General features: G+C 38.0%; 1 protein-coding gene across 10 annotated transcripts in view; it reads left to right on the top strand.

The window, feature by feature from the left end:
- Nucleotides 1-462: 462 nt before the first annotated feature.
- The window catches only part of STAU2 (staufen double-stranded RNA binding protein 2), a 311,388-nt gene continuing 284,072 nt past the window's right edge, over nt 463-27,778 (top strand). For 2 of the 10 annotated variants that reach the window (XM_035011355.1, XM_035011352.1), the window contains exons 1-2: nt 7,653-7,952; nt 12,964-13,018. Coding sequence is in view for 2 of the 10 variants with exons in the window: in XM_035011353.1 (XP_034867244.1) it covers nt 7,935-7,952 (18 nt within the window). In the remaining 8 variants the exon portion in view is untranslated. Of the gene's footprint in view, nt 566-1,560; nt 1,727-2,497; nt 2,640-7,650; nt 7,953-12,963; nt 13,019-27,778 lie in introns of those variants that run through there. The other 8 variants (XM_035011350.1, XM_035011349.1, XM_035011347.1 and 5 more) reach the window with 7 other exon arrangements.

Below are 27,778 nucleotides of genomic sequence, written 5' to 3'. Positions count from 1 at the left end.
GGGCTGCCTCAGGCCCACCCTTTGCAGCTGAGGGGGCGGGGAGCCAGGCCAGGAAGCCGAGCGGGGACCAGGAGACTGCGGACGGGGCGCGCTCCCCTTGGCACTCTCTCGCCCTCGTTCCCTAGGCCTCAAGGAACGGCCCTCGCCCGGGGGCCCACTGTGCCCGCGCCAGCCCCGCAGCGCTCGCGGCTGCCGCTGCTGCGGGGGGCCGGACGGCCGCCAGGGGGCGGGAGCGGCGCCGCGAACAATGGCCGCGTTCGGCCGCGGGCCGGCGGGAGGAGAATTGGAGCTAGGGCCGGCGCCGGGCGCGCGGCCCGGGTCCGCGGAGGGCCGGGCGCGCGCGCGCGCGCTCCAGGCTGACTGGGGCGCGGGAGCGGCTGCGCAGGCGGGGGCGCGCGGCGCGGGCCCGGGAGGGCGCGGCGGGAGCGCAGGGAAGGCGGGCGGAGGCGGGGGGCGGGGAGCCCGAGGGGTGGAAGCCGGCGGCGGCGGCGGCGGCCGAGCGGGGTCAGTTCTGTGTAGTGCTTGCCAATGTTGGAGCCGTCTGCAAAGTGTCCCTGGCAAGAAGGTAAATACCCTCGTTGGGGGCGTCCGGGAGGCCTCGACTTCCGCCCCGCTGGCGGAGGAGACAGAGGGCGCTGGGGAGCCTTGCAGGTCCGCTGTGCGCGGCGAACCCCGAGAAGAGCGGCCCCTTAGCGGCCTCCCCTCCCCCGCGCCTTCCCTCCCTCCTCGGGCTCCCTCCTGGCGGGAGGGGGGAGGGGAGGACGACTGTGGGGGTGCCGGGGAGCCGGGGACAGGGCGAATGAATTGGGGGGGGGCGTGTGTGGAGGGGTGGGACGACACAGGTGTCCGGAGGGGAGGAGCCGGGAGGAAGGCTAGGAGGCCGGCGTAAATGGAATGCCGGGGTTGGGGGTGGGGTGGGGGAGGCAGGCACCCGAGGAGGGCGCTGGAAGGTGGGATCGTGGGGTCCCCGGTGGGAACAGCCCGAAGAGGGAACGGTGGGTGAAGCGGCGTTGGGGGGGGAGGGGGAGGGCCCGAGGGTGGGTCCCTGCGGAGTGGAGAGGAGGGGAGGAGATGGAGCGAGGCCCTAGGAGGGTCTGCGGGGAATGGCCCTGGGGGCGCGGGAGGAGCGGCGGGCCCGGGGCGCGCGGGGGGTGGTGCTGGTGGCTATTTCTGTATAATGGGCAAGTGGTGAAGACGTAACACGCCGAAATGGGGAAGGTAGGTGGGGCCGAGGGGACAAAATATATCCTATGACAGGCAAGTTCTGCTGTGGCTCGTAGGAACTACTACCGTGATGGCTCGGCTTAAAGGGGTAGCTGGCAGTTAGTGACCTTGCCGAGGTGAAGGGAGTTGGGCGGAGAGACAAAGATCAGTTACAGAATCCAGTGTGTGAGGGCAGAGCCTCCAGTCCCTCCCAGGGAGAGCCGGGGATTGTGGTGAGGAGTGTTCTGCAGAGGCAACCGAGGAGACGCTGAACTGAGATTCTTAGGGAGGGGGGCGGGGATAATGGCTTCGGGGGTTCTGGAAGTCCTTGGAAATATGTGCAGAATTTTGCATTTGTGAATAATTTTCTTGGGAAAGGGTCCGTACTCGGCGTGACTCCCCCCCCCCCCCCCCAAAGGTTAAGAACTACTGGTGTAGAGATGGGCCATTCAATTAAGGGAATGTACTAAAGGATTTTAAAGTGGGTGGTTCCTGCAGAAACGATAGAGATGATCCTTTAAAGGTATATTACTGTTAGCTGAAAACCCTTATTTTTAATGTTTGATTTCACAATTTTGGTGAACTTTTGCCGAGCATTGCTTCTCTTCTGATGCATCCTTGCATTTTAAGAAACTGTGGTGAACACTTGAATTCAAAATTGGGATGGGAATGCAGGATAATAGTAACCTTGTAGGAGAGAAGATTGCAACATTTCTCCGGGAGGATATTTCTTTCCTAGTCCTTTTTTTTTTTTTTTCCTAGTCCTTTTTTAAGATGATTCAAATATACTGTTGTCAATTGAGCTGCAGGGGGAAAAAAAAATCTTAATAAAACAATCAAAACCAAGACATCCTGCATCTCAGTTGTTTTGTAATATGGCAAGTGTTTAATTTTTTAGTTTGTCTATATTTTACTGCAAACTAGAGATCTCGCATATCACTTGAATTGTGATTTGCTGCATTTTGCAGCAGGCCTGTATTAAATGTGTGAGGCATTTATACCAAACTATGTGGTGTGTATGCTGTTTTTTTTTTTTCCTGCTGTGATTTCAACTCAAGTCACCATTGCCACATTTCATTACATGGCAGTGTAGTTTGAAATTTATTCCTAAGAGATTGTTAGTTGGTAGGATATGGTGCATATTTCCTAACAAATCACTGAATTTTTCCTCAAAAATCCGCTTTGTATTTGTAAAAATGTTGCTGTATAATCAGAATATGTATTGTTAACTACAGATAGAATGGCATATAATTTTTAAGTTTTAACTTTTTATTTGGAAATAATATCAAGCTCATAGAAAAGTAGCAAGAAAAAGAATAATACAAAGAATACTCCTATAACCTTTACTCAGATTCACCTGTTACCATTTTACCCCCTTACCACTAGATCTCTGCCAGTCACATGTACATAATATTTTTTTCCTGGATCACTTGAGGGTAAGTTACATCATGCCTCTTTATTCCTAATCAGCATGGAAAACCATATACAGTTTATATTTTAGCTTACTTGGCTTGCCTGGAATGAAGTTCTAGGAAAGAGTGAGCTGGTTTGGTTTTTAACAAAAAATATCAAAAATATCAAAGATGATCATCAAACTTTTTAGTGTGTAAACAATATAGAAAGTGAGGCTGAGTGCTTTTCCTGTTTGGGATCAGATTCTGGAAGATATAGTTGGTCAATACGTTGGGGTTTTTTCTTTGTAGCTAACCTCTTCACTATTATGCTCTCCTTTTATTCACTTTGAGTTCTGGGTGTCATCATTCGTGTATACAGATCATCATAAAGAGAGAAAAACCTACATATTGCAAAATTGAATTGTGTTAATATTAATTAGAATAGTTGGAGACATGCACAGTATGATCAAATTATGTGTAGATATACTTGTGCCTCTTATAGGTAGTCAAGAAAATATTAAGTGAGTGTCTAAAATCCATAATAGTTATAATTTATATTTATGTATAATCATTTGATTTTAAATAAATCTGCAAAGTTCTATATAGGAGCCTTAAGTTCTATATAGGAGCCAAAGTTCTATGTAAGAGCCTGTCACAAAGGTCAAGACCTTTGTGACAGGAAAAATTTTAAGAAGTGAAATCTTTATAAATTTAATGCATAATAAAGAGATGAGGACTTCAAACCAGACCATACTAGGTTTTAATCGTAGCAGTGGACTGTGGGGATGTAATACAACTTCTAGAAAAGTGGAGATAACACCTACATCCCAAGGTGATTAGGATTAAATGAGTTACTGTAAAAATGGCAAAATATAGCATGTGGTCTATAACATTAGTGTCTGATCAATGTTAAGTTTTTTTTTTTCTTGGTTGGTGGTGAGATTTCTATATACTTAGAATCTTTCATAGGCTCTTAGGAGATATTAAAATTTATACTAAATTATTTTGCTTTTCTTAGGTAAAAATGTTTTGGGGTATGTACTTTTAAAAAGAAATGAGAATTTAGAAAATCCACTTTTTAATGCTTTTTAAGGACCCCATGAATTTTTTAGAGTAAGAAGTTTTGAGCTGATACTTAGTTTTATGGTATTTTTGAGCCTAAGAATGGTGGTAGTAAATGTTTTTGATTTTCATATTGTCAAACAAGACATTTAAGTGAGGATTACCTGTCAATTGTGGGATGGGTGCTGATATAAAAATTTATAGATAATTTAATAATGCCATTTTATGAAGCAGTATTGTTGAAGATTTTATAGATTGAATTTTGTACAGCTTTCAACTTACCAGCTGGGCAAAATGTAATAATAAATGCAGCAAGTTACATCAGCAGTACATTTCAGATACACGTTGGACTTCCAATTCTTCATGAGCAGCAAGTCTTCTACAGTTGGTAGTGCCCTCTCTCCGTAAACTGCCCTGCCTGTTTTCATTTAGTAGCTTGGAATCTGGAACTGTATGTCCTAATGTGCCTGACTGGATATCACTGTAGGGCATTTTTGGGACATGTGAATAGGTTTCTCTAAAAGTACTTAGTTGTAATTGGAATGAACTGTAGCTGGAAACTTTTTTGACAGAGGAAGGAGAGGTGGATTTTATGATATCATAGGCAGTATAAAACTGCTCTGCATTTTATTGCTATTTTATCAAGTTGTTTTAAATGTAGGACAGTAGAACAGGCATGTCTGTAAGGGAGAAAGTGTTAAAGACATGTCACTGGGCATTCTGAATTGTCCATAATGTGGTTGTGAATTATAATTTTTATATTGAACTAAATGTAATAAAATTTGTTGGTAAAAAAGGAGTAACTTCAGAACATTTTCCAGTTACCTCACAGAGTGCTCTTATAGACACAGTTCCATGTTTTAATTTATACAGATCTTTATAATTGTGAAAGAGGGGCTTACAGAATTCTTAAAATTATATGGTCAGCTTTAAGCAAATAGATGCTTTTATTTTTATTTCTTCTTACAATTACCTTTTGCATATTAGAAGATTAGAACTTTAAAAAATGTACCCTTATATCTTATTGTGCCTACTTCTTGGAATCAGCCACTAGTGTTACAAACTCTGATGTTGAAGAGCACCTGTATATTTATTGCAGTGTTATTTATAATGGTCAAATTATGGAAGCAACCCTAAGGGTCCATCGACAGATGAATGGATAAAGAAGATGTTGCGTATACACACACACACACACACACTCTGGAATATTATTCAGCCATGAATGAAATCTTGCTATTTGCAACAACATGGATGGATCTAGAGAATACAGTGCTAAATGAAATATGCCAGTCAGAGAAAGACAAATGCTGTATGATCACTCATGTGTGGAATTTAAGAAACAGAACAAATGAAGAAAGGAAGAAAAAAAAGAGACGAACCAAAAACTAGACTCTTAACTGTAGAAAACAAGTGGGGGGATGGGTGAAATAGGTGAAGAGGATTAAGAGAACACTTACCATGAGCACTGAGTAATATATAGAATTGTTGAACCACTATATTGTACACCTGAAACTAGTATAACACTGTATGTTACTTACATTGGAATTAAACCCAGAAAACTCTAATGGTGAAGAAACACATACAGGTCTATAGATGAGCATTTGTTACTTTTAGAGGCTTACATTAAATAATACAAAGTAGGATTTCTCCGATTTGGTGAGTGCTTACTAAATAATGTTAAATTCTAGAAAGTAGGGGACACTAAGTCACTGAGATGCTTTTAGTGGTTTATTCACATTTTAACTTCCAAATGAAATTTTTTCAGTTAAAAAAATGAATATTGGTTGGGTTTGTATTTTTAGTTATAGCTAGTGTATTTTAGTACCATTTGACTATTCCTACACTTTTTAGTGATTTCATCTTTTGAATAAAATGTAAATGTTTAAGTTTCATAATTTATCATTTTCAAGCTCTAATTTAACTCATTTGATCATGTTAAACAGGGAATTGATTTTTTTTTTGACCCACCTGGATATGTTAATTAATAGTTAAAGCACCATAGGATTATAGAATTTTAGAGTTGAATGGGATTATCTTATTTATTGTTGTGTAACAAACTACCCTGGAAAGTAAGGGCTTAAAACAAACATTTATTATCTCAGTTTCTGTGGGTTAGAAATCTGGGTGCAGCTTACCTGGTGCTTGTGGCTCGGGTCTTTTAGAGTTTGCAGGTAAGCTCTCCCTGGGACTGTGTTCTCATCTGAGAGTTTGACTAGGGGAAGATCTGCTTCCAAGCTCATTCATACAGTTCTTGGCAGGATTCATTTGCTTGGTGGGTATTGGTCTGAAGGCCTCACTTTCTTTTGGGCTATTGGCCAAAGGCCTCTCTCAGTTCTTTGCCAGCTGGGCCTGTCCAAAGGGGAGCTCACAATATGGCAGCTAGTTTCCTTCAGAGCAAACAGGTGAGAGAACGAGAGGAGGTAACACCCAAGATGGAAGTTGTGATCTTTTTGTAACCCAATATTGTGAGTGGTATCTCATTATTTCTGTTGTATTCTGTTTGTTAGAGGCTGCCTCCCACAATGACCTTAGTTTACTTTTTACAGATTTAAAAAAAAGAAAGAAAGAAAACTCAAAGACACATAAAGTAATTTACCAAGGCTCAAAAGGTAATCTCCTGAAGAGCTTGGACTAAGATACAAATTAAGTGATCCTCAGGCCTTGTGCCATTTCTACAGCATATGATTCTTTCGGAAAATATAAAATTGTTAGAGGTGCTGAGGCCACTGTTATTACATATATATATAAAAATATAGATATATATATGTATGTATGTATATATAGAAAACTTTCAAATTCATTTTGAATTGACCCCAGTTTGTCATCTTGAGAAAATGGTAGCCATATATGTATATATGAATCTGTGTGTGTGTGTGTATTAAGAACCTCTGCTTCTGAGAGAAAGCTTAATATTAAAGTTCCATAGCATAAAAGTTTCTACCCAAGTGGCTGGATTTAGCTCCTTTACTGCCTATCAAGACTGTGTTGTTGCTTTTTAGATAATTGGGGGGGGTGATCTGTACATAATTTATTTTTCTTTATCTTATTTTTTTTTTTAGTAGGCTCTACACCCAGTGTGGGGCTTGAGCTCACAACCCCTAGATCAAGAGTTGCATGCTCTACAGACTGAGCCGGCGAGGCGCCCCATAAATTATTTATTTTATTTATTTATTTACTTACTTTTTAAAAGATTTTATTCCTTTATTTGGGATATAGAGAGCAAGAGAGAGAGAGCATGAGCAGGGGGAGGGGCAGCAGGAGAGGGAGAAGCAGACTCACCACTGAGCAGAGACTCTGACTCGATCCCAGGACCCTGAGATCATGACCTGAGCCAAAGGCAGACACTTAACTGACTGAGCCCCTGCCATAATTTATTTTTTATGTAAACTTTTACCATTATAAGAATCCATGATTTCTTTGTTTGTTTATAGATTTGGGTTTTCTGCCCTTCTTTGGTATCTATTTTTAAATTAAATGTAGAAGAGATTTGCCACATGGAAAGAAACACAACCATGGCGAGGAGGTCTGATCCAGGAGGAAACAAATCCAAATATAACAGTGGGAGGTGTCAGGACGGTGATTTCTTTTTCTGAAAATTTTATGTGAAATTTTTTGTGCATGCTGTTTTTATAGTGATGATAAACAAAAGCACAAACAGACAAAAAATCCATTTAGGTAATGTGTGTACTCTTCCATATCACCTAGAGGAGTGTGTGTCTCATCTTCTTTAGGCTTAATTTAGCTTACAGAGTTTGGAAACAAAGCTGTTTACAACCTTATAGAGAAAGGGGACCGTGTATTAAATATTAATCTGAAATCTTTAGATTATTTTTAATAGCTTCACTTTTGCTAGAATTGTCTTAGAGTTGTAGAACCAGACGGGACATTTTTCAGCCTAGATCTGCACTGTCCCCTATGGTAGCCACTAGTCACATAGGGCTATTTAAATTTAAATTAACATTAAAGAAAATTTAAAAAAACTTAAAGATTTACTTTCTTGGTTGCATTAGCCACATTTCAGGTGCTCAGTAGCCGTTTGTGGCTAGTGGCTCCTGGATTAGAGAGTGCAGATATAAAACATGTTTCTCATCATAGAAAGTTCTGTGTTGATCTAGATCTACTCCATTTTATATTTGATTTTGATTTGATCAAGGACATGTGTTTAAAGTGCTAATCATTGAGATCACCAACTAAGTTGAACTTTATTTCTTCATTTTCATTTTCCAGTTTTTGGAGCCGTGAGGGATACAGCAGTTTGGTCAATATTGTTTTAACATGCTTCAAATAAATCAGGTGAGTTTGTGTTAAGGCATGTCCTACTTAATATGGTGCTTGGGCCATACATTGTGGAACATTTTAACCCAGCTTTTCTATAACCATAACCCTGACCACTGCTTTACAGAGCAATTACCTGTTATGTATTCATCATAGGAGACTGTGCAGGGCAGGTTGTTTAAGGATTATAGTGAGAGTTCTGAAAGTTGTTAACTTTCGAGTGTGTCTGGTCTTTTTGATGTTACATCCCTCCAGGACTTGGTGTATTCAGCATGTTTACAATTGTGATCTAGCTTCAGTAGGTGGCAGTTTTGCAGAATGAAAGCACTTCTAGTGACAAATCTTGTGAAGCCGTTATATCAGTATGTTAAAAAAAGTTCCTTTTCTAGGGCACTGGAAAAGGTTAGAAGGAGGTGCCTTGCTAAATAAACGTTAGCATACAATGTCTTAGACTCACTGAAAAAAATATTTTCCTTGGGTCTTGACATTTCTCCCAGAACTTTATACATTTAATCTTATCCTTTCTGAACAAATAGGGCTTTGTATTATAATATTAGAAAATACTTTGTTTTACTTCAGATTTTGTAAATGGACAGAGAAGTAATTTGATGGCAAGAAGTAATGACTCTTGTGTGTGCGCTATTTGAGGAAGTAATACACGCCTGGCCCTACCCTGTTCAGTACACCTTGCCTAAGTAATACCCTCTAGTGCCTGTGCATCATACACCATCTCTAAACCAATGGTTTCTAAGTTCATACTTGGTCTAGATCTCTTCCCTGCGCTCTAGACTCATGTAGCAGTTACCAACCTGATCTCTTAACTTGGGTGTCTTTATACATCTCAGAATTAACATGGGCCCAGCAAACAATCTAAATGCTTCCAATCTAAATGTTTCAGTTCCTGGATTGGGCAAGGTCATTCCAGCTGCAGGAGCTTTGCATAGATTACCTCTGCCTGGGCTTCTCTTTCTCCCTTGTGGTTGGCTCACTTGGCTCCCAGTCCTACTATTTGCTCTCATAGTACCTGCCCTTAATGACATTCTGACATTTGCAGTTATATTCAAATATGTAATTGTTTGCTTAACATCTCTGTTCTTATTAGACCATGTGCTCCATGAAGGTAGCGACTTTGCTTGTTTATTCTTTAATCTCCCCAGGTCCTAGAATAGTTCTGGTTGTATATGGTTTTTCATACATTTACTGAATAAGTGGATGGATGGTGCTAGGGTTGTCACTAAAGCAAGGAGATCTCCATTCCTTTCAACAATAATCACATAATTGTGTTGTTAGTTTAGGTATTATATGCTTGCTTTGCACAGATGCCGTTAACATAAAATCTCTCTCTTATGCAAAGTTGTTCTTTGATTCTCTCCTTGTACTAGAAAATTTTCTTGTGCAATATTGCTTTCATCAAAGATGTTACTAATGTAGATTTAAAGGAATCTTACAGCTGTACTTTGCTTAGTGCTTTTTGTACTTTCATAGTTGCTGCCAAATCCCAGTGGATTCATTGATGGAGCTTTATGGGACATGACTTGCAAACTATGTTGTAGGTTTGCGTTGATGCTAAATGTATGGATACCTGCTGTTAATTACACAGATACAGTCAGAATAATTTGTTTCATATTCTACCATAGACAGGTGGAAAGAACATTGATTTTATGCCAGTCAGCATCACTGAAAATTATAGATTAGTCCTAATGAAGACTTAACTGTTTGTGCTACCAGTCATGTTGAATCAGGCCTTACAAACAATTTTAGGCAACATTTTGCAGGGTCACAAGCCGTTACCTGTGCTTTGGCTAGAAATTGTACACAGTGCTTAGAGATATACATGCTTTGCTTGTGACACACATGTATTTCTAGACTCAATTCAGGATTCTCTCTTGTTACCGACTAAGTTTTATCCCCCCAGATCTTCAAGTCTGAGGAGAAAAATTAATCTATTTTGGAATAGGAGTTATAGAGAAGACTTTCTCTTCAGCCAGACTTAAAGTTGCATTGAATTCTTAAACTTACGAGTGATTGATGTTTTATCATTGTCATGGTAACTGCTTTCCCATTAGAGTGGGATTTATCTCAAGATAAATGTGAAAAGGCATGAAAAGGCGATTGAAGCTGACACTTAACCTTAAAGCCGTTGAGGTTTTTACTATGTGATTTTTCAACACTGTCTTTTGGATTAGTACTAAATTTTTATTTGAGAGGTCTTTTTGTTTGTTGTCTTAAGATGCCTGAATAGTACTAACAGATTCTTCCATGTGTGTTCCTAGAACTACTTAAAACAAGGCTGTTGAAATGTTTTACTTGATATTAATTCTGCTTGACATGATTATTATCAGGGAACATGGGAATGTTCCATGTTCTATTATAGAAATGGCACTTCTACCTTTAAATTGTGCTCTTCATTTTTACTTTTGCCTTCTAAGAATGTGTGTTGTCCATGTGCTACTCATGTAGAAAAATTAAGTAGTAGAGATAAGGAAAAAGAAAAAAAATCACAAATAATTCCACTATTCTTTTAAGAGATATCACTGCTAACATTTTGGGGTGTGTACTTCTAGATTTTTTTCTATGCAGGTATGTTTTTATGTGAATATATGTTACTCTAAAAAACTGGGATTATATAATATTCTGAAGTGATTTAATAATTCATAGTTTGGAATTACTAAAATTTGTTTAATCAAACCCTTACTGTTGGACAGATTTTGTATTATAGTTAGTGCCACAGTGATTTTTTTTCTTTTTTTACATATAACTATGTTCCTTTGTCCATTATTTTCTTATAAGTAATTATTAGAAATGGAAATACTGGTCAAACGAATATGCAAATTTTAAAGATATTTGATGCATAACTACCAAAAATACAAAATTATATCTATTAGAATGCCTGTTTTCTTACTTTCTTGACAAATTTTCAGTGTTTGCCGATCTGTCTGACAAAAAGCGATATTTTAATTTGCTTTTCTACGATTTGCTTCTATTTGTTGTTCTTTTGTGTTTTGTCTTTTTGTGAATTGTTTATATGTGTCTACTGGTAACTTCTCCTTTTTATTTGTAAATAAAATTTTTTGGATTTTACCCCCTTGAGAATTTTTTGAGCTAGTATTTATAATCATTACTTTATATTTTTCATTCATTATTCAACAAATAACTAGTGGGAACCTATGTTTCCAGGGTACTGTACTAAGTAGGAGTTTGGTATATTTTGGACCTTTCTCCTTGGTGATTAATTTAAACCCCCAGGGAAAGGAAACCCATTTTAACATTAAGCTGTAGCAAATTTAAAGAAGGCATGTGTGCTGTGAAATAATATTTTTATTTTATTTTTTTAAAGATTTTATTTATTTATTTGACAAAGAGAGACACAGCAAGAGAGGGAACACAAGCAGGGGGAGCGGGAGAGGGAGAAGCAGGTTTCCCGCTGAGCAGGGAGCCTGATGCGGGGCTCCATCCCAGGACCCTGGGATCATGACCTGAGCTGAAGGCAGACGCTTAACAACTGAGCCACCCAGGCGCCCCTGAAATAATATTTTTAAATGAAATAAGGCAAAGTTTTTGGGATTAGTTGATGAAAGAGACTGACAGGGCATGTGTTCTACAGGGTGTAAGGGGAAGTCTATATTAGGCAGCTGTAGTATTGGGAGAGCCCAGCAGGAGGGAATTAATGGAAGTCTCTGTAGTCTGGTGGTTTCTTTGAAAGAGTTTTTGTTGGGAACATGGGAGCTAAGAGAAATCTCTTTAAGGCCTGACTCAAGTGGAATGGGAGGAGAGGCAGGACAAAACAGTATTTCAGTGCCCCAAGAGTAGGAGAACACTATAGGGCAAGAGGCAACAAGGTGTTACGTAGGAAGAATAAAGGTGTACCAAGATACACTGTAAAGTGTAAAGCTAGGGTAGGATTATCAAGAAACTAAGGCCTAGAGTTTAAGGGATAATGATACCTATCTCACAGGTTTGTTGTGAGGAGTAATTGAACTAATAACAAAGGCAAAATGCTTAGCATTGGCCCTGGTACTATTGCTACTGCTATTAATATTGCTGTTGCTATTGCTGTCTGGTTCTGGAGATTGAAGAGAAAGGAGGGCAGACATTTAGGTTGGTCATCAGAGTTGAGTAGTTGTTTGGGGGAACGAAAAGCACTTGGACATTTTTCAAGTCCAGGTCTGCAGTAAGTGCTCTCCTCTTTCTTGCCATAGGCCCCAAGAACTCTATTCTTTCCTCTTAAAAGCTGCTGCTACTTACTCTTAGTTATTTTATCTCCAAGTCTGGCTGTGGAGTAGAATCTACAGTCTGCCAATCTCTCTCGAAGCTGTAGGATGCAGTCTATAGTTTGAGGATTAAAAAAAATAACATAAGGAGGTTAAAATATGTAGGAAGGACTTTGGCTTTCTGCTGTGTTGGCATAACAGGATTTTTCCTCTGTGTGGCCAGCTTCCAAGATGGCCCTAATGATCCCTGCTTCCGGATATTTATGCCATTGTGTAATCCTTTCACACATTGTTTGTGTGGCCAGTAGAATGTGGTGGAAGTGATGGATCACTTCCAAGGATAGGTTATAAAAGACCTGTGGCTTTTGCCTCTTCTCTCTCCCTTTGTGCTGCCCTCACCTGTCCCCGCTCACCCCTTGCTCATTCAGAGTAGTTAGCTGCCATGTTGTGAATAGCTCTATGGAGAGGCCCATGTGGTGAGAAATTGAGGCCTCCTGCCAACAGCTAACAAGGAACTGAGGCCTCTAGCCAACAGTGTGTGACTGAGCCTTCTTGGAAGCAGATCTTCCAGCCCTTGTCAGGTTTCCAGCTGTAAACCACTGGCCCATCAACATCTTGACTGCAACTTCATGAGATATCCTGAGCCAGAACCACCCAGCTAAGCTGATTCTTGATTGCTGAACCTCAGAAACTGTGTGGAAATATAAATGCTTGTTTTTTAAGATGCTAAGTTGGGGGTAATTTGTTATGCAGTAGTAATATACCCTTCCTTCTTAAACAACTTGAGAACATATAAATATGTAAACAATGATTTTTAGACATTGGATGGCAGGTGGCATCGGACTGATCCCTGAGAGAATGGAAACAAATGAGGTAAGCCCTTCTATTAACACCAGTTTACAGTAGAGCCTAGAGGTTGTTTATAGGCTGCAGTGCAAGGAGGAGGAACCAAAACAGAGCTCACTTTTGTTGAGATTAAGAAACAAAGATGGGTGTTTGGGAAGGCCAAGATGGTTAGAATTGCAGGTCAGAGTGCCAGAGAGAAGAGACTTGGGGGAAGAGGGCTGAGTATATAGGTAAGTAAAAAAGTGACCCCAAGCATGAAAACATTTTAGAGATCTGCAGAGGGTGTTCCTTGAGGTTTTGGCTGAGTTCTGATCTGTAGATGCATGACAAGACCTACTCAAAGTCAGGGAAAGAACTACTGGAAAGCAATAAGAAAACAATTTCCAGAATTCATACAAGGTGTTAATAGTTTTTGTCTAGACTATCCAGAGTCTAAAGACCGTGTAATACATGTGGCATTGGGACGAGTCTTCGGAAGGCTTCAAGTGATCCCAAGTAACTTAACTGTGCACCAGAATAAAGTCCAGCATTAGAGGAATGCAACGCAATTCAGAATCCAACAATAAAATTTATGGTTTTAATCATTCATTCAAAAATTACAATGCTTGTTTCACCTTGAATAAGGGTTATAACAACTAGAGAGATCCGTAAGGAAGTAGAGAACTTGAACAACATTATAAGCCAGTTAGACTTAGTAGACATACACAAAACACCCAGTAAGAGCAGAATACACGTTTTTTCAAGTGCACATGAGACATTCTACAAGGGATAGTCCATATATTAGACCACAAAATCTCAAAACATTTTAAAAAATTGAAATCATAAAAGTATCTTCAGTCACAGTGGAATGAAGCTGGAAGTCAATAAGAATAATGGAAAACTCACAAATATGTAGAAATTAAACAACATACTCATAAATAACCAGGAGGTCAAAGAAGAAATCAAAGGGAAAATTAGAAAATAACAGACAAATGAAAATGAAAACACAGCATAACATAATGAGATACAGCAAAAGCAGTGCTCAGAGGGAAATTTATAGCAGTAAATACTTATATTTAAAAAGAAGAACTCCAAAGAACTCAAATCTAATTTTTCACCTTATGGAAACTAGAGAAAGAGAGCAAATTAAACCCAAAGCAAGCCAAAGAAAGGAAATAATAAAGATTAAAGTGGAGATAAGTGAAACAGAGTATAGGAAACAATATAGAGACTCAGTAAAACCAAAAGTTGGTTCTTTGAGAAGATCAACAAAATTGACAGACCTTTATCTAGACTGACAAAGGGAAAAAGCAAAGACGCCTATAACTAAAATTAGAAATGAAAGTGGAGATATTGCTGCTGACCTAAAAGAAATAAAAAAGGTTATAAGAGAATACTATGAACAACTCTATATCAACAGATTGGATAACCTACATGAAATGGACAAATTCCTAGAAACACAGATTACCAAAACTGACTCAAGAAGCAATAGAAAATACGAACTGACCTGTAACAAGCAAACAGATTGAATTAATAATAGTAATAAAAAATCCCTCCAAAACAAAAGTCCAGGACTAGGTGGCATTACCGGTGAATTCTACCAAACATTTAAAGAAGAATTAACACAAATTCCTCTCAGACTCTTCCCCAAAATAGGAGGACAGGGAATACTTCCTAACTCAATGAGCCCAACATTACTCTGATACCAAAGCCAGACACCATGAGAAACAATACAAAAACTACAGATCCATATTCCTTATGAGTATAGATGCAAAAATCCTCAACAAAACACTAAGACGCTGAATCCAACAGTATATTTAAATGGTTATATACCATGACCAAGTGGAATTTGTCCAGGTGGGAATGCCAGAGCAGTTCAACATAGGAAGATTAATCAGTGTAATACACACTGCATTAATAGGATGAAGGGAAACAAACAAACATCACCAGTTAATATGGAAGACTTTTGACAAAATATAACACCTGTTATATTTTCTATTACAATAAAAACACTCTAGAACTAGGAAGAGAAAGGAAATTCTTCAATATGATAAAGGGATTTATGGAAAACTCACAGCTAGCATCCAGTAGTGAAAGACTGAAAACTTTTCCTTATGATCAGGAATAAGACAAGGGTGCCTCTTTTCTTTTTAAAGATATTTATTTATTTGAGAGAGTGAGCAAGAGAGAGAGAGCACAAGTGGGGGGAGGAGCAGAGGGAGAGGGAGAAGTAGACTCCTCACTGAGCAGTGAACAGGGAGTCCAACGTGGGCCTCGATCCTGGAACTCTGGGATCATGACCGGAGCTGAAGGCAGATGCTTAACCAACTAAGCCACCCACGCTCCCCAAGTGTGCCTATTTTCATACTGCTATTCAACATTGTGGTAGGAGTTATAGCCAGAGAAGTTAGGCAAGAAAGAGAAAATCCATATTAGGAAGGAAGAAATAGTTATTTCTATTTGTAGACAACATGATCCCATATATAGAATACCCCAAAGAATCCACAAAAACACACTGGAGCTAATACACAAGTTCAGAAAAATTGTCGGTATAAGATCAACACACAAAATAAAATTGTGTTTCTGTATACCAGTGGTGAACAATCCAAAAGGAAACTAAGAAAACTGTGCCATTTAATATTGTCCAAAAGCATAAGGAGTTGAAAGATTTGTACACTGAAAACTATAAAACATTGTTGAGAGAAATTAAAGACCTAAATAAATGGAAAGACATTCTGTGTTTATAGATTGGAAGACTTAATACTGTTGAGGTGGCAATGCTATGCAAAACAAGGTACAGATTAAATGCAATCTTTATCAGAATTCTGGTGACCTTTTTGCAGAACTGGAAAATCATATTCTTTAATTCATATGAAATTGTAGTGGGCCCAAATAGCCAAAACTCTGTTCTTGAAAATGAATAGAGTTGGAGAACTCATACTTCCCCATTTCAAAATATATTATAAAGCTACGGTAGTCAAAACAGTGTGGTACTGTTGTAAGGATAGACATATAAACCAATGGAATAGAATTGAGAGAAATTAACTAATGTATAAAAATTATGTTATTATATATAACATATATCTATTTATCTATCTCCAAATGATCTTTGACAAGAGGGTCACGACCACTCAATGCAAGAAAGAATAATTCTTTAACAAATAGTTTTGGGACAAATAGATATCCACATGCAAAAGAATAAACTTGGATCCCTACTCACACCACGTTAAAATATTAACTCTAAATGGATCAGTGACCTAAATATAAGAACTGAAACCCTGACAACTCAGCAACAAAACTACAAACAACCCAGCTAAGAAATGGGCAAAGGACTTGAATTGACAATTCTCTAAAGAAGACATACAAATGGCCAATGTGCATATTTTTTTAAATTTTTTTATCTTTTAGATTTTTAAAAATTTATTAGAAAGAGAGAGTATGAGCAGGGAGAGCAGTAGAGGGAGAGGGAGAAGCAGACTCCCTGCTGAGCAGGGAGCCTGATGTGGGGCTTGGTCCCAGGACACTGAGATAATGACCTGAGCCGAAGGTATACGCCCAACTGACTGAGCCACCTAGGCACCCTGGCTAATATGCATATGAAGAAATACTCAACCTTGTTAATGATAAGGGAAATGCACATGAAAACCACAATGACATACCACTTCATGCCCACTAGAATGGCTAGAATAAAAAACAAAAACAGTAACAAGTGTTGGTAAGGATGTAGAGAAACAAATCCTTGTACATTGCTGGTGGGAATGTAAAATGGTTAACCTTCTGTGGAAAACAGTGTGGCAGTTCTTTAAAAAATTAAAGATAGAATTAGCATATGACCCAGTTATTCCACTCTTAGGTGTATACCCAAAAGAACTGAAAACAGGTACTCATATATGTACACACTTGTTCATAGCAATACTATTTACAATAGCCAAATGATGGAAGCAGCCCAAATGCCTGTAGATGGATGAATGGATAAACAAGTTTTGGTATACAAATACCACTGACTATTATTCAGCTATATATAGATAAACAAAACAAAACTGAAGTACTGATACATGCTATAGTGTGGTGAACCTTGGAAACATTTTGCTAAGTGAAATAAGTCAGACACAAAGGTCACATATTGTATGATTCCATTTATATGAAATATCTATAATAAGTAAACCTATATAAACAGAACTCAGATTGGTGTTTGCCAGGGCCTAGGGGTAAGGGAAATAGGGAGCAACTGTGTAATGGGTACAGAGTTTCTTTTTGGGGTGATAAAAATGTTTTGGAACTAGATAGAGGTGTTAGTTGCACAACACTGTGAATGTACTAAATGCCACTGATTTGTTCATTTAAAAATGTTTAATTTGATGTTATGTCAATTTCACCTCAAAAAAAAAAAAGTTGAGTTCAAGATGGTGATGTAGGAAGATCCTGAGCTTGCTCCTCCCATAACAAATAAACAACTACATATGAAATAATTTCCTCTGAAAAAGACCACAAGACCGGATGAACAGAACCTCTACAACAAAGGACAAAAAAGACAGCACTGAGATGGGAAGAAGAGGCAGAGAGACATCATCTTGTAAAAACACCCATCCCAGGTGTGATACACAATCAGGAGGGAATTCAGAAATACAAAACTTTCCTGAGGAGCAGGAGGTTAGTGCTTCACAACAGGCATCCCAATCCTTAGGTCCTGTATAAGAGAAACAAGCCACAGGCTTTTACAACCACCTGGGATTATACCCAGAGAAACCATAAAACTAGGGAATGGAGAACCCACTCTTAAAGGGTTCGCACATACACTCAACCCCAGGACCAGCACAAAAATACCAATTTGAAAAGTGCCTTTGTGAAGAAGACTCACTAAGTAATTTTAAGGCATCTGTCAGTCAGGCAGGAAACTGTTGGGACTTCCTCTGGAGATGGAGACATTGGTGGGTGCCATATTTGTGACCTCATCCTATCCTGCTAATGTTGGTGCTGGTGGGAACCATTTTGTAATTATCTCTCAAATTGCTAGAGCCAGTGGGCACATCCAGCTGAGAACCCTGCCCACTCCCACGGTATTATCACATGTTGCAGCCAGGTGGAAGCTCCACACAGCCACATGCTGCAGCTGAGCCAGGTGTCAGCTTCACTCACCCTATGCTGCAGACATGGTGCCACCACAGTAGACAGTGCATACAGTCCACATAGGGGATCTAGCTCTGGTGGTCAGAGAGGATTTTGCTTTTGAGGTGCATGTGACATCTCCTACACAAGGCTGCTCCTTCAAGACTAGGAGAGGTAGTTGATTTGCCTGATCCATAGAAACAAACAAGAGCCAGGCAAAATGAGACAGAGAATATGTTCCAAATGAAAGAACAAGATAAAACATCAGAAAATGACATGAATGAAATGGAGATAAGCATATCAGCCTGATAAAGAATTCAAAGTTAATGGCCATAAAGATGCTCACTGAACTTGGGAGAAGAATAGATGAACACGGTGCGATCCTTCATAAAGAGACAATATAAGAAAGATTAAACAAGTTATGGAGCTGAAGAGTGAAATAATTGAAAACTACACTAGACAGGTTTAAAGGCAGACTGGATGAACTGAATATTGGATCACTGAGCTGATGATCAGCTGATGACAAAGCAATGGAACTCATGTAGACACAGTAGTGAAAAGAAGAATTTTAAAAAATGAAGATAACTTAAGGGATCCTTGGGACAACATCAAATGGGATAACATTCACTTTATATGGGTCCTAGAAAGAAAAAGAGAGGGGTGCCTGGGTGGCTCAGATGGTTAAGCATCTGCCTTCAGCTCAGGTCATGATCCCAGGGTCCTGGAATTGAGCCCCACATCGGGCTCCTGGCTCGGTGGGGAGCCTGCTTCTCCCTCTGCCTCTCTCCCTGCTCATGCTCTCTCTGTCTCTATCTCTGTGTCTCAAATGAATAAATAAAATCTTAAAAAAAAGAGAGAGAAAGGGACAGAAAACTTATCTGAAGAAATAATGGCTGAAAACTTTCCTAATCTGGAGAACAAAATAGATGTACAGGTCCAGGAAACTCAAGAGAATTCCAAATAGGATGAATCCAAAGAGATACACACCAAGATACATTATAATTAAAATGGTAAAAGTTAAAGAGAGAACCTTAAACATAGGAAGAGAGAAACAACTTACTACATAAAAGGGAAGTCTCATAAGGCTATCAGCAGAGTTTTCAGAAGAAACTTTGCAAGACAGAAACAAGTGGCATGACATATTCAAAGTGCTGAATGGAAAAAAAACTTCCAACCAAGAATTCTCTACTTGACAAGGCTATCATTCAGAATTGAAGGAGAGATTAAGAATTTTTCAGATAGTCAAAAGCTAAAGGAATTCATCACCATTAAACCAGCCTTATAAGAAATGTTTAAAGGGACTTATCTAAACTGAAAAGAAATGGTGTTAATAACAAAATGTATGAAAGTAAAAATCTCACTGGAAAAGGTAAATATATATTAAAAATAGTGGATCAGAGGTGCCTGCATGGCCCAGTCATTTAAGCATCCAGCTCTTGATTTCAGCTCAGGTCATGATCTCAGGGTTGTGAGATTGAGCCCCACATTAGGCTCTGCACTGAGTGTAGAGCCTGCTTGAGATTCTCTCTCTCCCTCTCTGTCTGCTCCTCCCTGCCCCCCAAAATAAAAAAAATAAAGAAGTAGAGGATCAATCACTTATAAAGCAAATATGAAGCTTAAGAAAAGAGAAAAATAATGAAGTTGACTAAAACTGTGATAGTTAAGGGCTGCATAAAATGATGTCAATGTGACATCAAAAATATAAAACATGGGCGGGGGTGAAGAAAATATGTTTGGAATATGTTCAAATTTAATTGCTATCAACTCAAAGCAGCCCATTCTATGCATAGTAAGTTCTATATGAATCTCATGGTAACCGCAAAGCAAAAATTTACAACAAATACACAAAAGAAAATGAGAAAGGAATCTGAACATAACACTAAAGAAAGCCATCAAACCACAAGGGAAGAGAAAGAAGAAAGGAACAGAGGAACTATGAAAACAGCCAGAAAACAATGAACAAAATGGAAATAAGTACGGACCTATAAATAACTACAGTACTGTAAAAAGACTAAACTCTCCAATCAAAAGACACAGTGGCTGAATGGATTTAAAAAAAAGCAATACCTATCTATATGCTGCTGACAAGAAACTCACTTCAGAAGTAAGGACGTACACAGACTAAAAATGAAGGGATGGAGAAAACTATTCTATGCAAACAGGCATGAAAAGAAAGCTGGAGGGGTGCCTGGCTGGCTCAGTTGGTGGAGCATGACACTCTTGATCTCAGGGTCATGAGTTGAAGCCCCGTGTTGGGTGTAGAGCTTATTAAAAAAAGAAAAGAAAATACTATAGCTATACTCACAGCAAACAAAATAGACTTTAAAATAAAAATTGTAATAATAGACAAGGAAGGGCATTACATAATGATAAAGGAGTCAATCCAACAAGACATGACATTAATAAATATGTATGCATCCAACATAGGAACATCAAGACATATAAAACAAATATTAACAGACCGAAAGGGAGGAATTGATGGCAATACAGTAATAGTAGGGGACTTTAACACCTCACTTACATCAACAAATAGATCATCCAAACAGGAAATTAATAAGGAAACATCAGCTTAAATGACACCAGATGGACTTAATATATTCAGAACATTCCATTCAAAAGCAACAATACACGGGTGCCTGGGTGGCTCAGATGGTTAAGCGTCTGTTTAGGTCATGATCCCAGGGTCCTGGGATTGGTCCCGCATTGGGCTCCCTGCTAGGCGGGAAGCCTGCTTCTCCCTCTGCCTCTGCCTCTCTCTCTCTCTCTCTCTGACTCTCGTGAATAAATAAATAAAACATTAAAAAAACAGTATTAAAAAAAGCAACAATACACATTATTCTCAAGTGAACATGGTATATTCTCTAGGCTCGATCACGTTAGGCCACCAATTAAGCCTCAATAAATTAAAAAAGATTGAAACTCTTGAGCATTTTCTTCTGATCACAATGGTATGAAACTAGAAATCAATTACAAGAAGAAAACTTGAAAAACCACTAAAATGGGGAGGTTAAATGACATGCTACTCAACATTTTTGTCACTGAAGATAACAAAGAAATAAATACAGAGAGACAAATGAAAATAGAACTCTGATATACCAAAATCTTTGGGATATAGCAAGAGCAATTCTAAGAGAGAATATTATAGTAGTACAGGACTACGTCAAGAAACAAGAAAAATCTCCAGCAGTCTAACTTTACACCTGAAGGAGCTAGGGAAAAAAAAAAAAAAAGAATAAATGACAAAGTTAGTAGAAGAAAAATAATAGAGATCAGAGCAGAAATAATTGAACTAGAGACTGAGAAACAATAGAAAAAATTAATAAAGCTAAGAGCTGGTTCTTTGAAAAGATAAAGTTGACAGACTTTTAGTTAGACTAGCCGAGAAAAAAGAGAAGGTTCTAATAATCAAAATCATAAATTGAAAGAGAAATTACAACTGACAGCACAGTACAGAGGATCATAAGAGACCACCAAGAAATATATGCTAACAAATTGTACAACCTAGAGGAAATGGATAAATTCCTAGGAACATACAATCTTCTAGGACTGAATCATGAGGAAATAGAAAATCTGAATGAACCAATTACTATTAAGGAGATTGATCAGTAATCAGAAACATCCCAACAAGCAAAAGTCTAAGACCAGATGGTTTCACTGGTGATTTCTACCAAACATTCAAAAAGATTCAATACCTATCTTTCTCAAACTCTTCCAAAAAATTGAGGAGGTAGTACCTCCAAACTCATTTTATGAGGCTGGCATTACCCTGATAGCAAACCAGACAAGGACACCACATAAAAATTTCTTAAAAATTACAGGCCAGTATCATTAATGAATATTGATGCAAAAATTCTTTTTTTTTTTTTTTAAAGATTTTATTTATTTGAGAGAGAGAGAGAGAGAGCATGAGAGGGGAAGAGGGTCAGAGGGAGAAGCAGACTCCCCACTGAGCAGGGAGCCCGATGTGGGACTCGATCCTGGGACTCCAGGATCACGACCTGAGCCGAAGGCAGTCGCTTAACCAACTGAGCCACCCAGGCGCCCAATGCAAAAATTCTTAACAAAATATTAGCAAACTGAATTCAATAATACATTAAAAGGATAATAAACCATGATCAGGTGGGATTTATTTGAGGGATGCAAGGATGGTTCAACATCCACAAATCAACCAACATGATACACCACATTAACAAAATGAAGGAAAGAATTGTATGATCATCTTTATAGATGCAGAAAAAGCATGTGACAAATTTCAACATACATTTTTTTTAAAGGTAAGATTTCTTGTTTGTTTTTGTTTTTTTTTTTAAGATTTTATTTTATTTATTTGACAGAGAGAGACACAGCGAGAGAGGGAACACAAGCAGGGGGAGTGGGAAAGGAAGAAGCAGGCTCTCCATGGAGCAGGGAGCCCGATGTGGGGCTCGATCTCAGGACCCTGGGATCATGACATGAGCCAAAGGCAGACGCTTAATGACTGAGCCACCCAGGTGCTCCTCAACATACATTTTTGATAAAAACTCTAAATGAAGTGGGTACAGAGGGAGTGTACCTCAACATAACAAAGGCCATGTGTAGTAAACCCACAGTTCACATCATACTCAGTGGTAAGCAGCTGAAAGCTTTCCCTCTAAGATCAGGAACAAGACAAGGATGCCCACTCTTACCACTTTTATTCAATATAGTGTTGGAGATCCTAGCCACAGCAATTGGTAGGAAAAAGAAATAAAAGGCATCCAGATTGGAAAGGAAGAAGTAAAACTGCCACCACTTAAAGATGACATGATGCTATAGAAAACCTAAAAGACTTCACCAAAACCTGTTACAACTAATAAATGAATTCAGTAAATTAATGGAATACAAAATGGAGTTTTTATAATGAGTTATTAGCAAGAATAATTAAGAAAACAATCTCATTTATAATTGTATCAAAAAGAATAAAGTACCTAGGAATAAATTTAACCAAGGAGGTTTAAGACCTATACAATGAAAACTAAGACATCATGAAAGAAATTGAAGAGCACACAAATGTAAATAAATACCATACTCATGGATTGGAAGAATTGATATTAAAATGTCCGTATCACCCAAAGCAATCTGCTGATTCAGTGCAATCCCTATCAAAATTCAAATGGCCTTTTGACAAAGCTAGACCAAATAATTCTGAAATTTATATGGAACCACATCCTTACCAATACTTCTTTTTTCTTCTCCTTCCTTCCATCCTTTTCTTTTCTTTTTTGGTTAATGGTCATTCTAATGGGTGTGAAGTGGTATTTCATTGTAGTTTTGATTTGCATTTTTCTGATGATTAGTGATATTTAGTATCTTTTCATATGCCTGTTGGCTGTTTGTGTATCATCTTTGAGGAAATGTCTATTCAAAGTTCCTTGCTCATTCTTTAATTGGGATTTATTTTTTTGATGTTGTTGAGATGTAAGAGTTCTTTATATATTCTGGATATCAGTCCCTTATCCAGGTATATGATTTGCAATGGAAACAACTTTTTTTTTAAAGATTTTATTTGTGAGAGAGAGAAAGAGAAAAGAGAGTGTGCACACAAGCAGGGGGAGCGGCAGGCAGTGGGAGAAGCAGGCTCCCTGCTGAGCAAGGAGCCCGATGCAGGACTCAATCCCAGGACCCTGGGATCATGACATGAGCCGGAGGCAGATGCTTAACTGACTGAGCCACCCAGGCATCCCTGGAAACAACATTTTTTTTTTTAAAGACTTTATCCATTCATTTGAGAGAGAGGGAGGGGGAGTGGCAGGCAGAAGGAGAAGCAGGCTCCCTGCTGAGCAAGGAGCCCAGTGCAGGACTTGATCCCAGAACCCTGGGATCATGACCTGAGCTGAAGGCAGATGTGTAACTGACTGAGCCACCCAGGCGCCCCTGGAAACAACTCTTGAGAAGCAAAGTCAGAGAATTTATTTTCAGCAGACTTGCACTGCAAGAAATCCTAAAGGAAGTTACTTAGGCAAAAGGAAAATATTAACAGGTGGAAATTTGGATCTGTGAAGAGGAATGAAGAGTGCAAGAAATGGTAAAATATGGGGTAAATATAAAAGATATTTTCTTCCTTTTTAAACTTTTCAAAAGATAGTTGATTATTTAAAGCAAAGATAACAGTGAGTTGGTGGCTTATAGCATACATGGAAATAGATTGACTGATGTCAGTATCATAAAGAATGGTACGGGGGAAAGTCAGTATAGTATTGTTAGGTGCCTGTACTGTACACAAAGTGGTATAGTATTTGAGTGTAGGCTTTGTATACTTAAGAGCACTTGCTAATAAAAAATAAAGAAAAATAACTTATAAGCCCATGGGGGAGATGAAATTGAATATTAAAAACTAATCGGTCCACAAGAAGGTAGGCAAAGATGAAGAATGGAATAAACAAGAGATGGGACAAAAACAGTAAAACAGTAAATTTAAATCTTACTTTTTTGATAATTAAATTAAATATAAATGATATAAATAACCTAGTTAAAAAGTAAAGATACTCAGATTGGCTAAAAAAGTAATACTCAAGTATATGATGTCAGGAAACTTATTTGGAGTATAAAGGTAAAAATAGACTAAAAGTGCAAGGATGGTCTGCATCTGGCTCATATGTAGTAAGAGGGCCTATATTTATACTCATCACGAAACAATCCCCTGCTCCACAAACAAAGTACACCAAACAGTAGTTCTGAAGACAATGCATGTGAGGCAGTGATGGTCAGTGATCCCTGAGTGGTGAGAAACAAGTGAAGTGAGCCCTGCAATTGCCTCTGCTGCATTGAGAGACTCACCAGGTTATGGCACAGGCAGTAAGAACTGAGTTGTGGAGTTTGGCACATTCCCCTGGTTGAGGAGATGTTGTTGCTGTGGAACTGAGTCACAAATTATAAAAGCAAGAGAACAAAATATTTCCAAGTCACTTAACTGCATCCCAGGACAAAGTTCAGGAAGATTTGTAGGAGTGGGAAATACCAGCATACAACAAGTTGAAATTCATAGTGCATGTCATTCAGTTAAAGATTCCCATATATGCACAGGACCCAAAAAACAACCCATCATGAAAATAACCATAGGGACACAGAATTGACACAGATGATAGAATTAGCAGAGGATGTTAAAAGTATTTGTTGTAATTATATTCCATATGTTCAGAAAGTGAGAAACATGTAAGATGCAGAGATCCATGTAGAAGTTTTAAAGATGAAAACTACATCTGAGACGAAGAATACACTAGATGAGATAAATGGCAGATAGGACATTGCAGGAAAAAGATTAATGAACTTGAAGGCATAGCAATAGAAACCATCCAATAGAAACATACAGAGAAGAAAGAGGGAGAAAACATCAATTTGTTGTAGGATACCTTCAAACAATCAAATATATAAGTAGAGTTCCTAAAGGAGGCCGTTTACATAAAGATGTATTTCCAGAAATAGTGGCCAAAAACTTGCCAAATATGTTTCGTTAAGATGAAACCATAAACCAAAACTTTCCAAATAAGTTTTAAGATGAAACTCTAAAAAATTGAATGAGCTACCAAGTATAAGCAATATAAAGGAAACTACACCAAAGCTCATCACAATCAAATTACCAAATACAAGTAATAAAGAGAAAATCTTAAAAGCAGTCAGAAAAAAAAAAAGACAAGATCAAGTTGTGTGCATAGGAGCAAAGATAAAGATGACATTAGATTTCTTGTCAGAAATAATATAAGCAAGAAAACAGTGGAATAGCATCTTTAAGGTACTGAAAGATGAAAAAATAATCTCCCTAGAATTCTATATCTGGCAAAAATATGTTTCAGAAACCAGTGTGAAAAAATTCATCATATTCAAGATGCTGCTTCAGAAAAGCTGAAGAAATTCAATGCTTCTCCCCCCACCCCCCACACTTCAGGAAAATTTTAAAGTCCTTCAGACAGCAGGAAAATGATGCCAGTTGAATTAAAAAAAAAAACAAAAAACGCAAGAAATGGTAACTAGGGTAAATATATAGAATTTGTTTCTTATTTAATCTCTTTAAAATGTAGTTTTTTAAAGTCAAAATATTAACAGATACTGTATGGTTTATTGCATCCATAAAAGTAAAATGCATGATAACAGTAGCTTAAAGGCCAAGGAAGAAAAGGAAGCATATTATAAGACTCCTATGCTCTACCCTAGGTGGTGTGATATCTCTTAAAGGTAGACTGTGATAAATTAAAGATATGTATTGTAACCTCACTAAAATAGGAAAACAGTCATAAATAATAAGCGAAGAAAAGTAGATAGAATTTAATCATACAAAACAATCCAACAGAAGTCATGACAACATGAAAAGGGAAAGAAGGTCAGCTGGGACAAATACAAATAGCAAGATGATATGTTCTAATGAGTAAGATGAAATGTTCTAATGAATAACCATATTAAATATAAACAAATATAATATTCTAAACACCCCAACTTAAAGGCCAAGATTGAATCAAAAGCAAGATCCAGCCGTATTACTTGCCTACAAGAAGCACTGTTAACTGTATACACAAATAGGTTAAAAGTAAAACGTGGAAAATGATATAACATGGTAACCTATTAGAAAGAAACTTGGAATGAGTTTATTAGTTTCAGACAAAGGAGATTTCAGTATTATCTGGGACAAAGAAGGTCATTTCATAACAATAATGGGGTCAGTTAATTAAGAGGACATAAGAGGTTTTATGTTTATGCACTTAATAACTGAACTTCAAAACATACAGAACAAAATTAATAGAAATGCAAGGAGAAATTCATAATTATAGTCAGATTTCAGTAATGCCTCTCAATAATTGGTATAATAAGTGGACAGAAAATTACCAAAGATACAGTTGAGTTGGATACTATTGTCAACCGACTTGACCTAACAAGATTTACAAAATACTGTACTCAAGAAGAGCAGAAGACACATTTGTTCAGAAGTTTACACAGAACATTTACCAAGACTGACTGTGTTTACCAAGATAGAGCCATAAAAGAAGTCTCCATAAATTCAGAAGGATTCAATTCATAAAGAAGAATCTCAGACCACAGTGGAATTAAATTAGAAATCATTAATAGAAAGATCCTTGGAAAAATTCCCAAATATTTGGAAATTAAATAGCATGCTTATAAGTAATCCATCGTTAGAAGAAGAAATCAAATGGGAAATTGGGAAATATTTTAAATTGAATGGGAACAGAAACATATTCAAGATGCTGCTAAAACAGTACTTAGAGGGAAATCTATAGCTCTAAATGTCTATATTAGAAAAGAAGAAAGATCTCAAATAAATGACTTCAGTTTCATTCAGATGATATCAGAGTAGAAAAAGAAGAGTAAATTAATCCCAAAGGAAGCAGAAGAAAATAATAATCTGAATAGCCCTCTATCTATTAAATAAATTGAAATTGTAGTTAAAAATCTGCTTACAAAGAAAACTCCAGGTCTAGATAGTTTCACTGGCGAATTATATAAAACACTATGGGAAGAAATAATATCAATTCTACATCAACTTTTTAAAAATATTTGAAGTGGATGGAATATTTTCCAAAGCCTATGATGCTAGCATTGCTGGGAAACCAGAACCAGGCAAAGACATTATAAGTAAACTTCAGAATACTACCTACTTGTGAGCATAGATGCAAAAATCTAAACCAAATTTCAGCAAATCAAATTCGACAGTGTATTAAAAGGTTAATATATCATGAC

Source organism: Mirounga leonina, unplaced genomic scaffold (genome assembly GCF_011800145.1).
Source record: "Mirounga leonina isolate KUSES-001 unplaced genomic scaffold, KU_Mleo_1.0 Mir_165, whole genome shotgun sequence".
Classification (NCBI taxonomy): domain Eukaryota; kingdom Metazoa; phylum Chordata; class Mammalia; order Carnivora; family Phocidae; genus Mirounga; species Mirounga leonina.
Note: the sequence above shows the minus strand (reverse complement) of the source record. Positions and strands in the feature narration are given on the sequence as shown.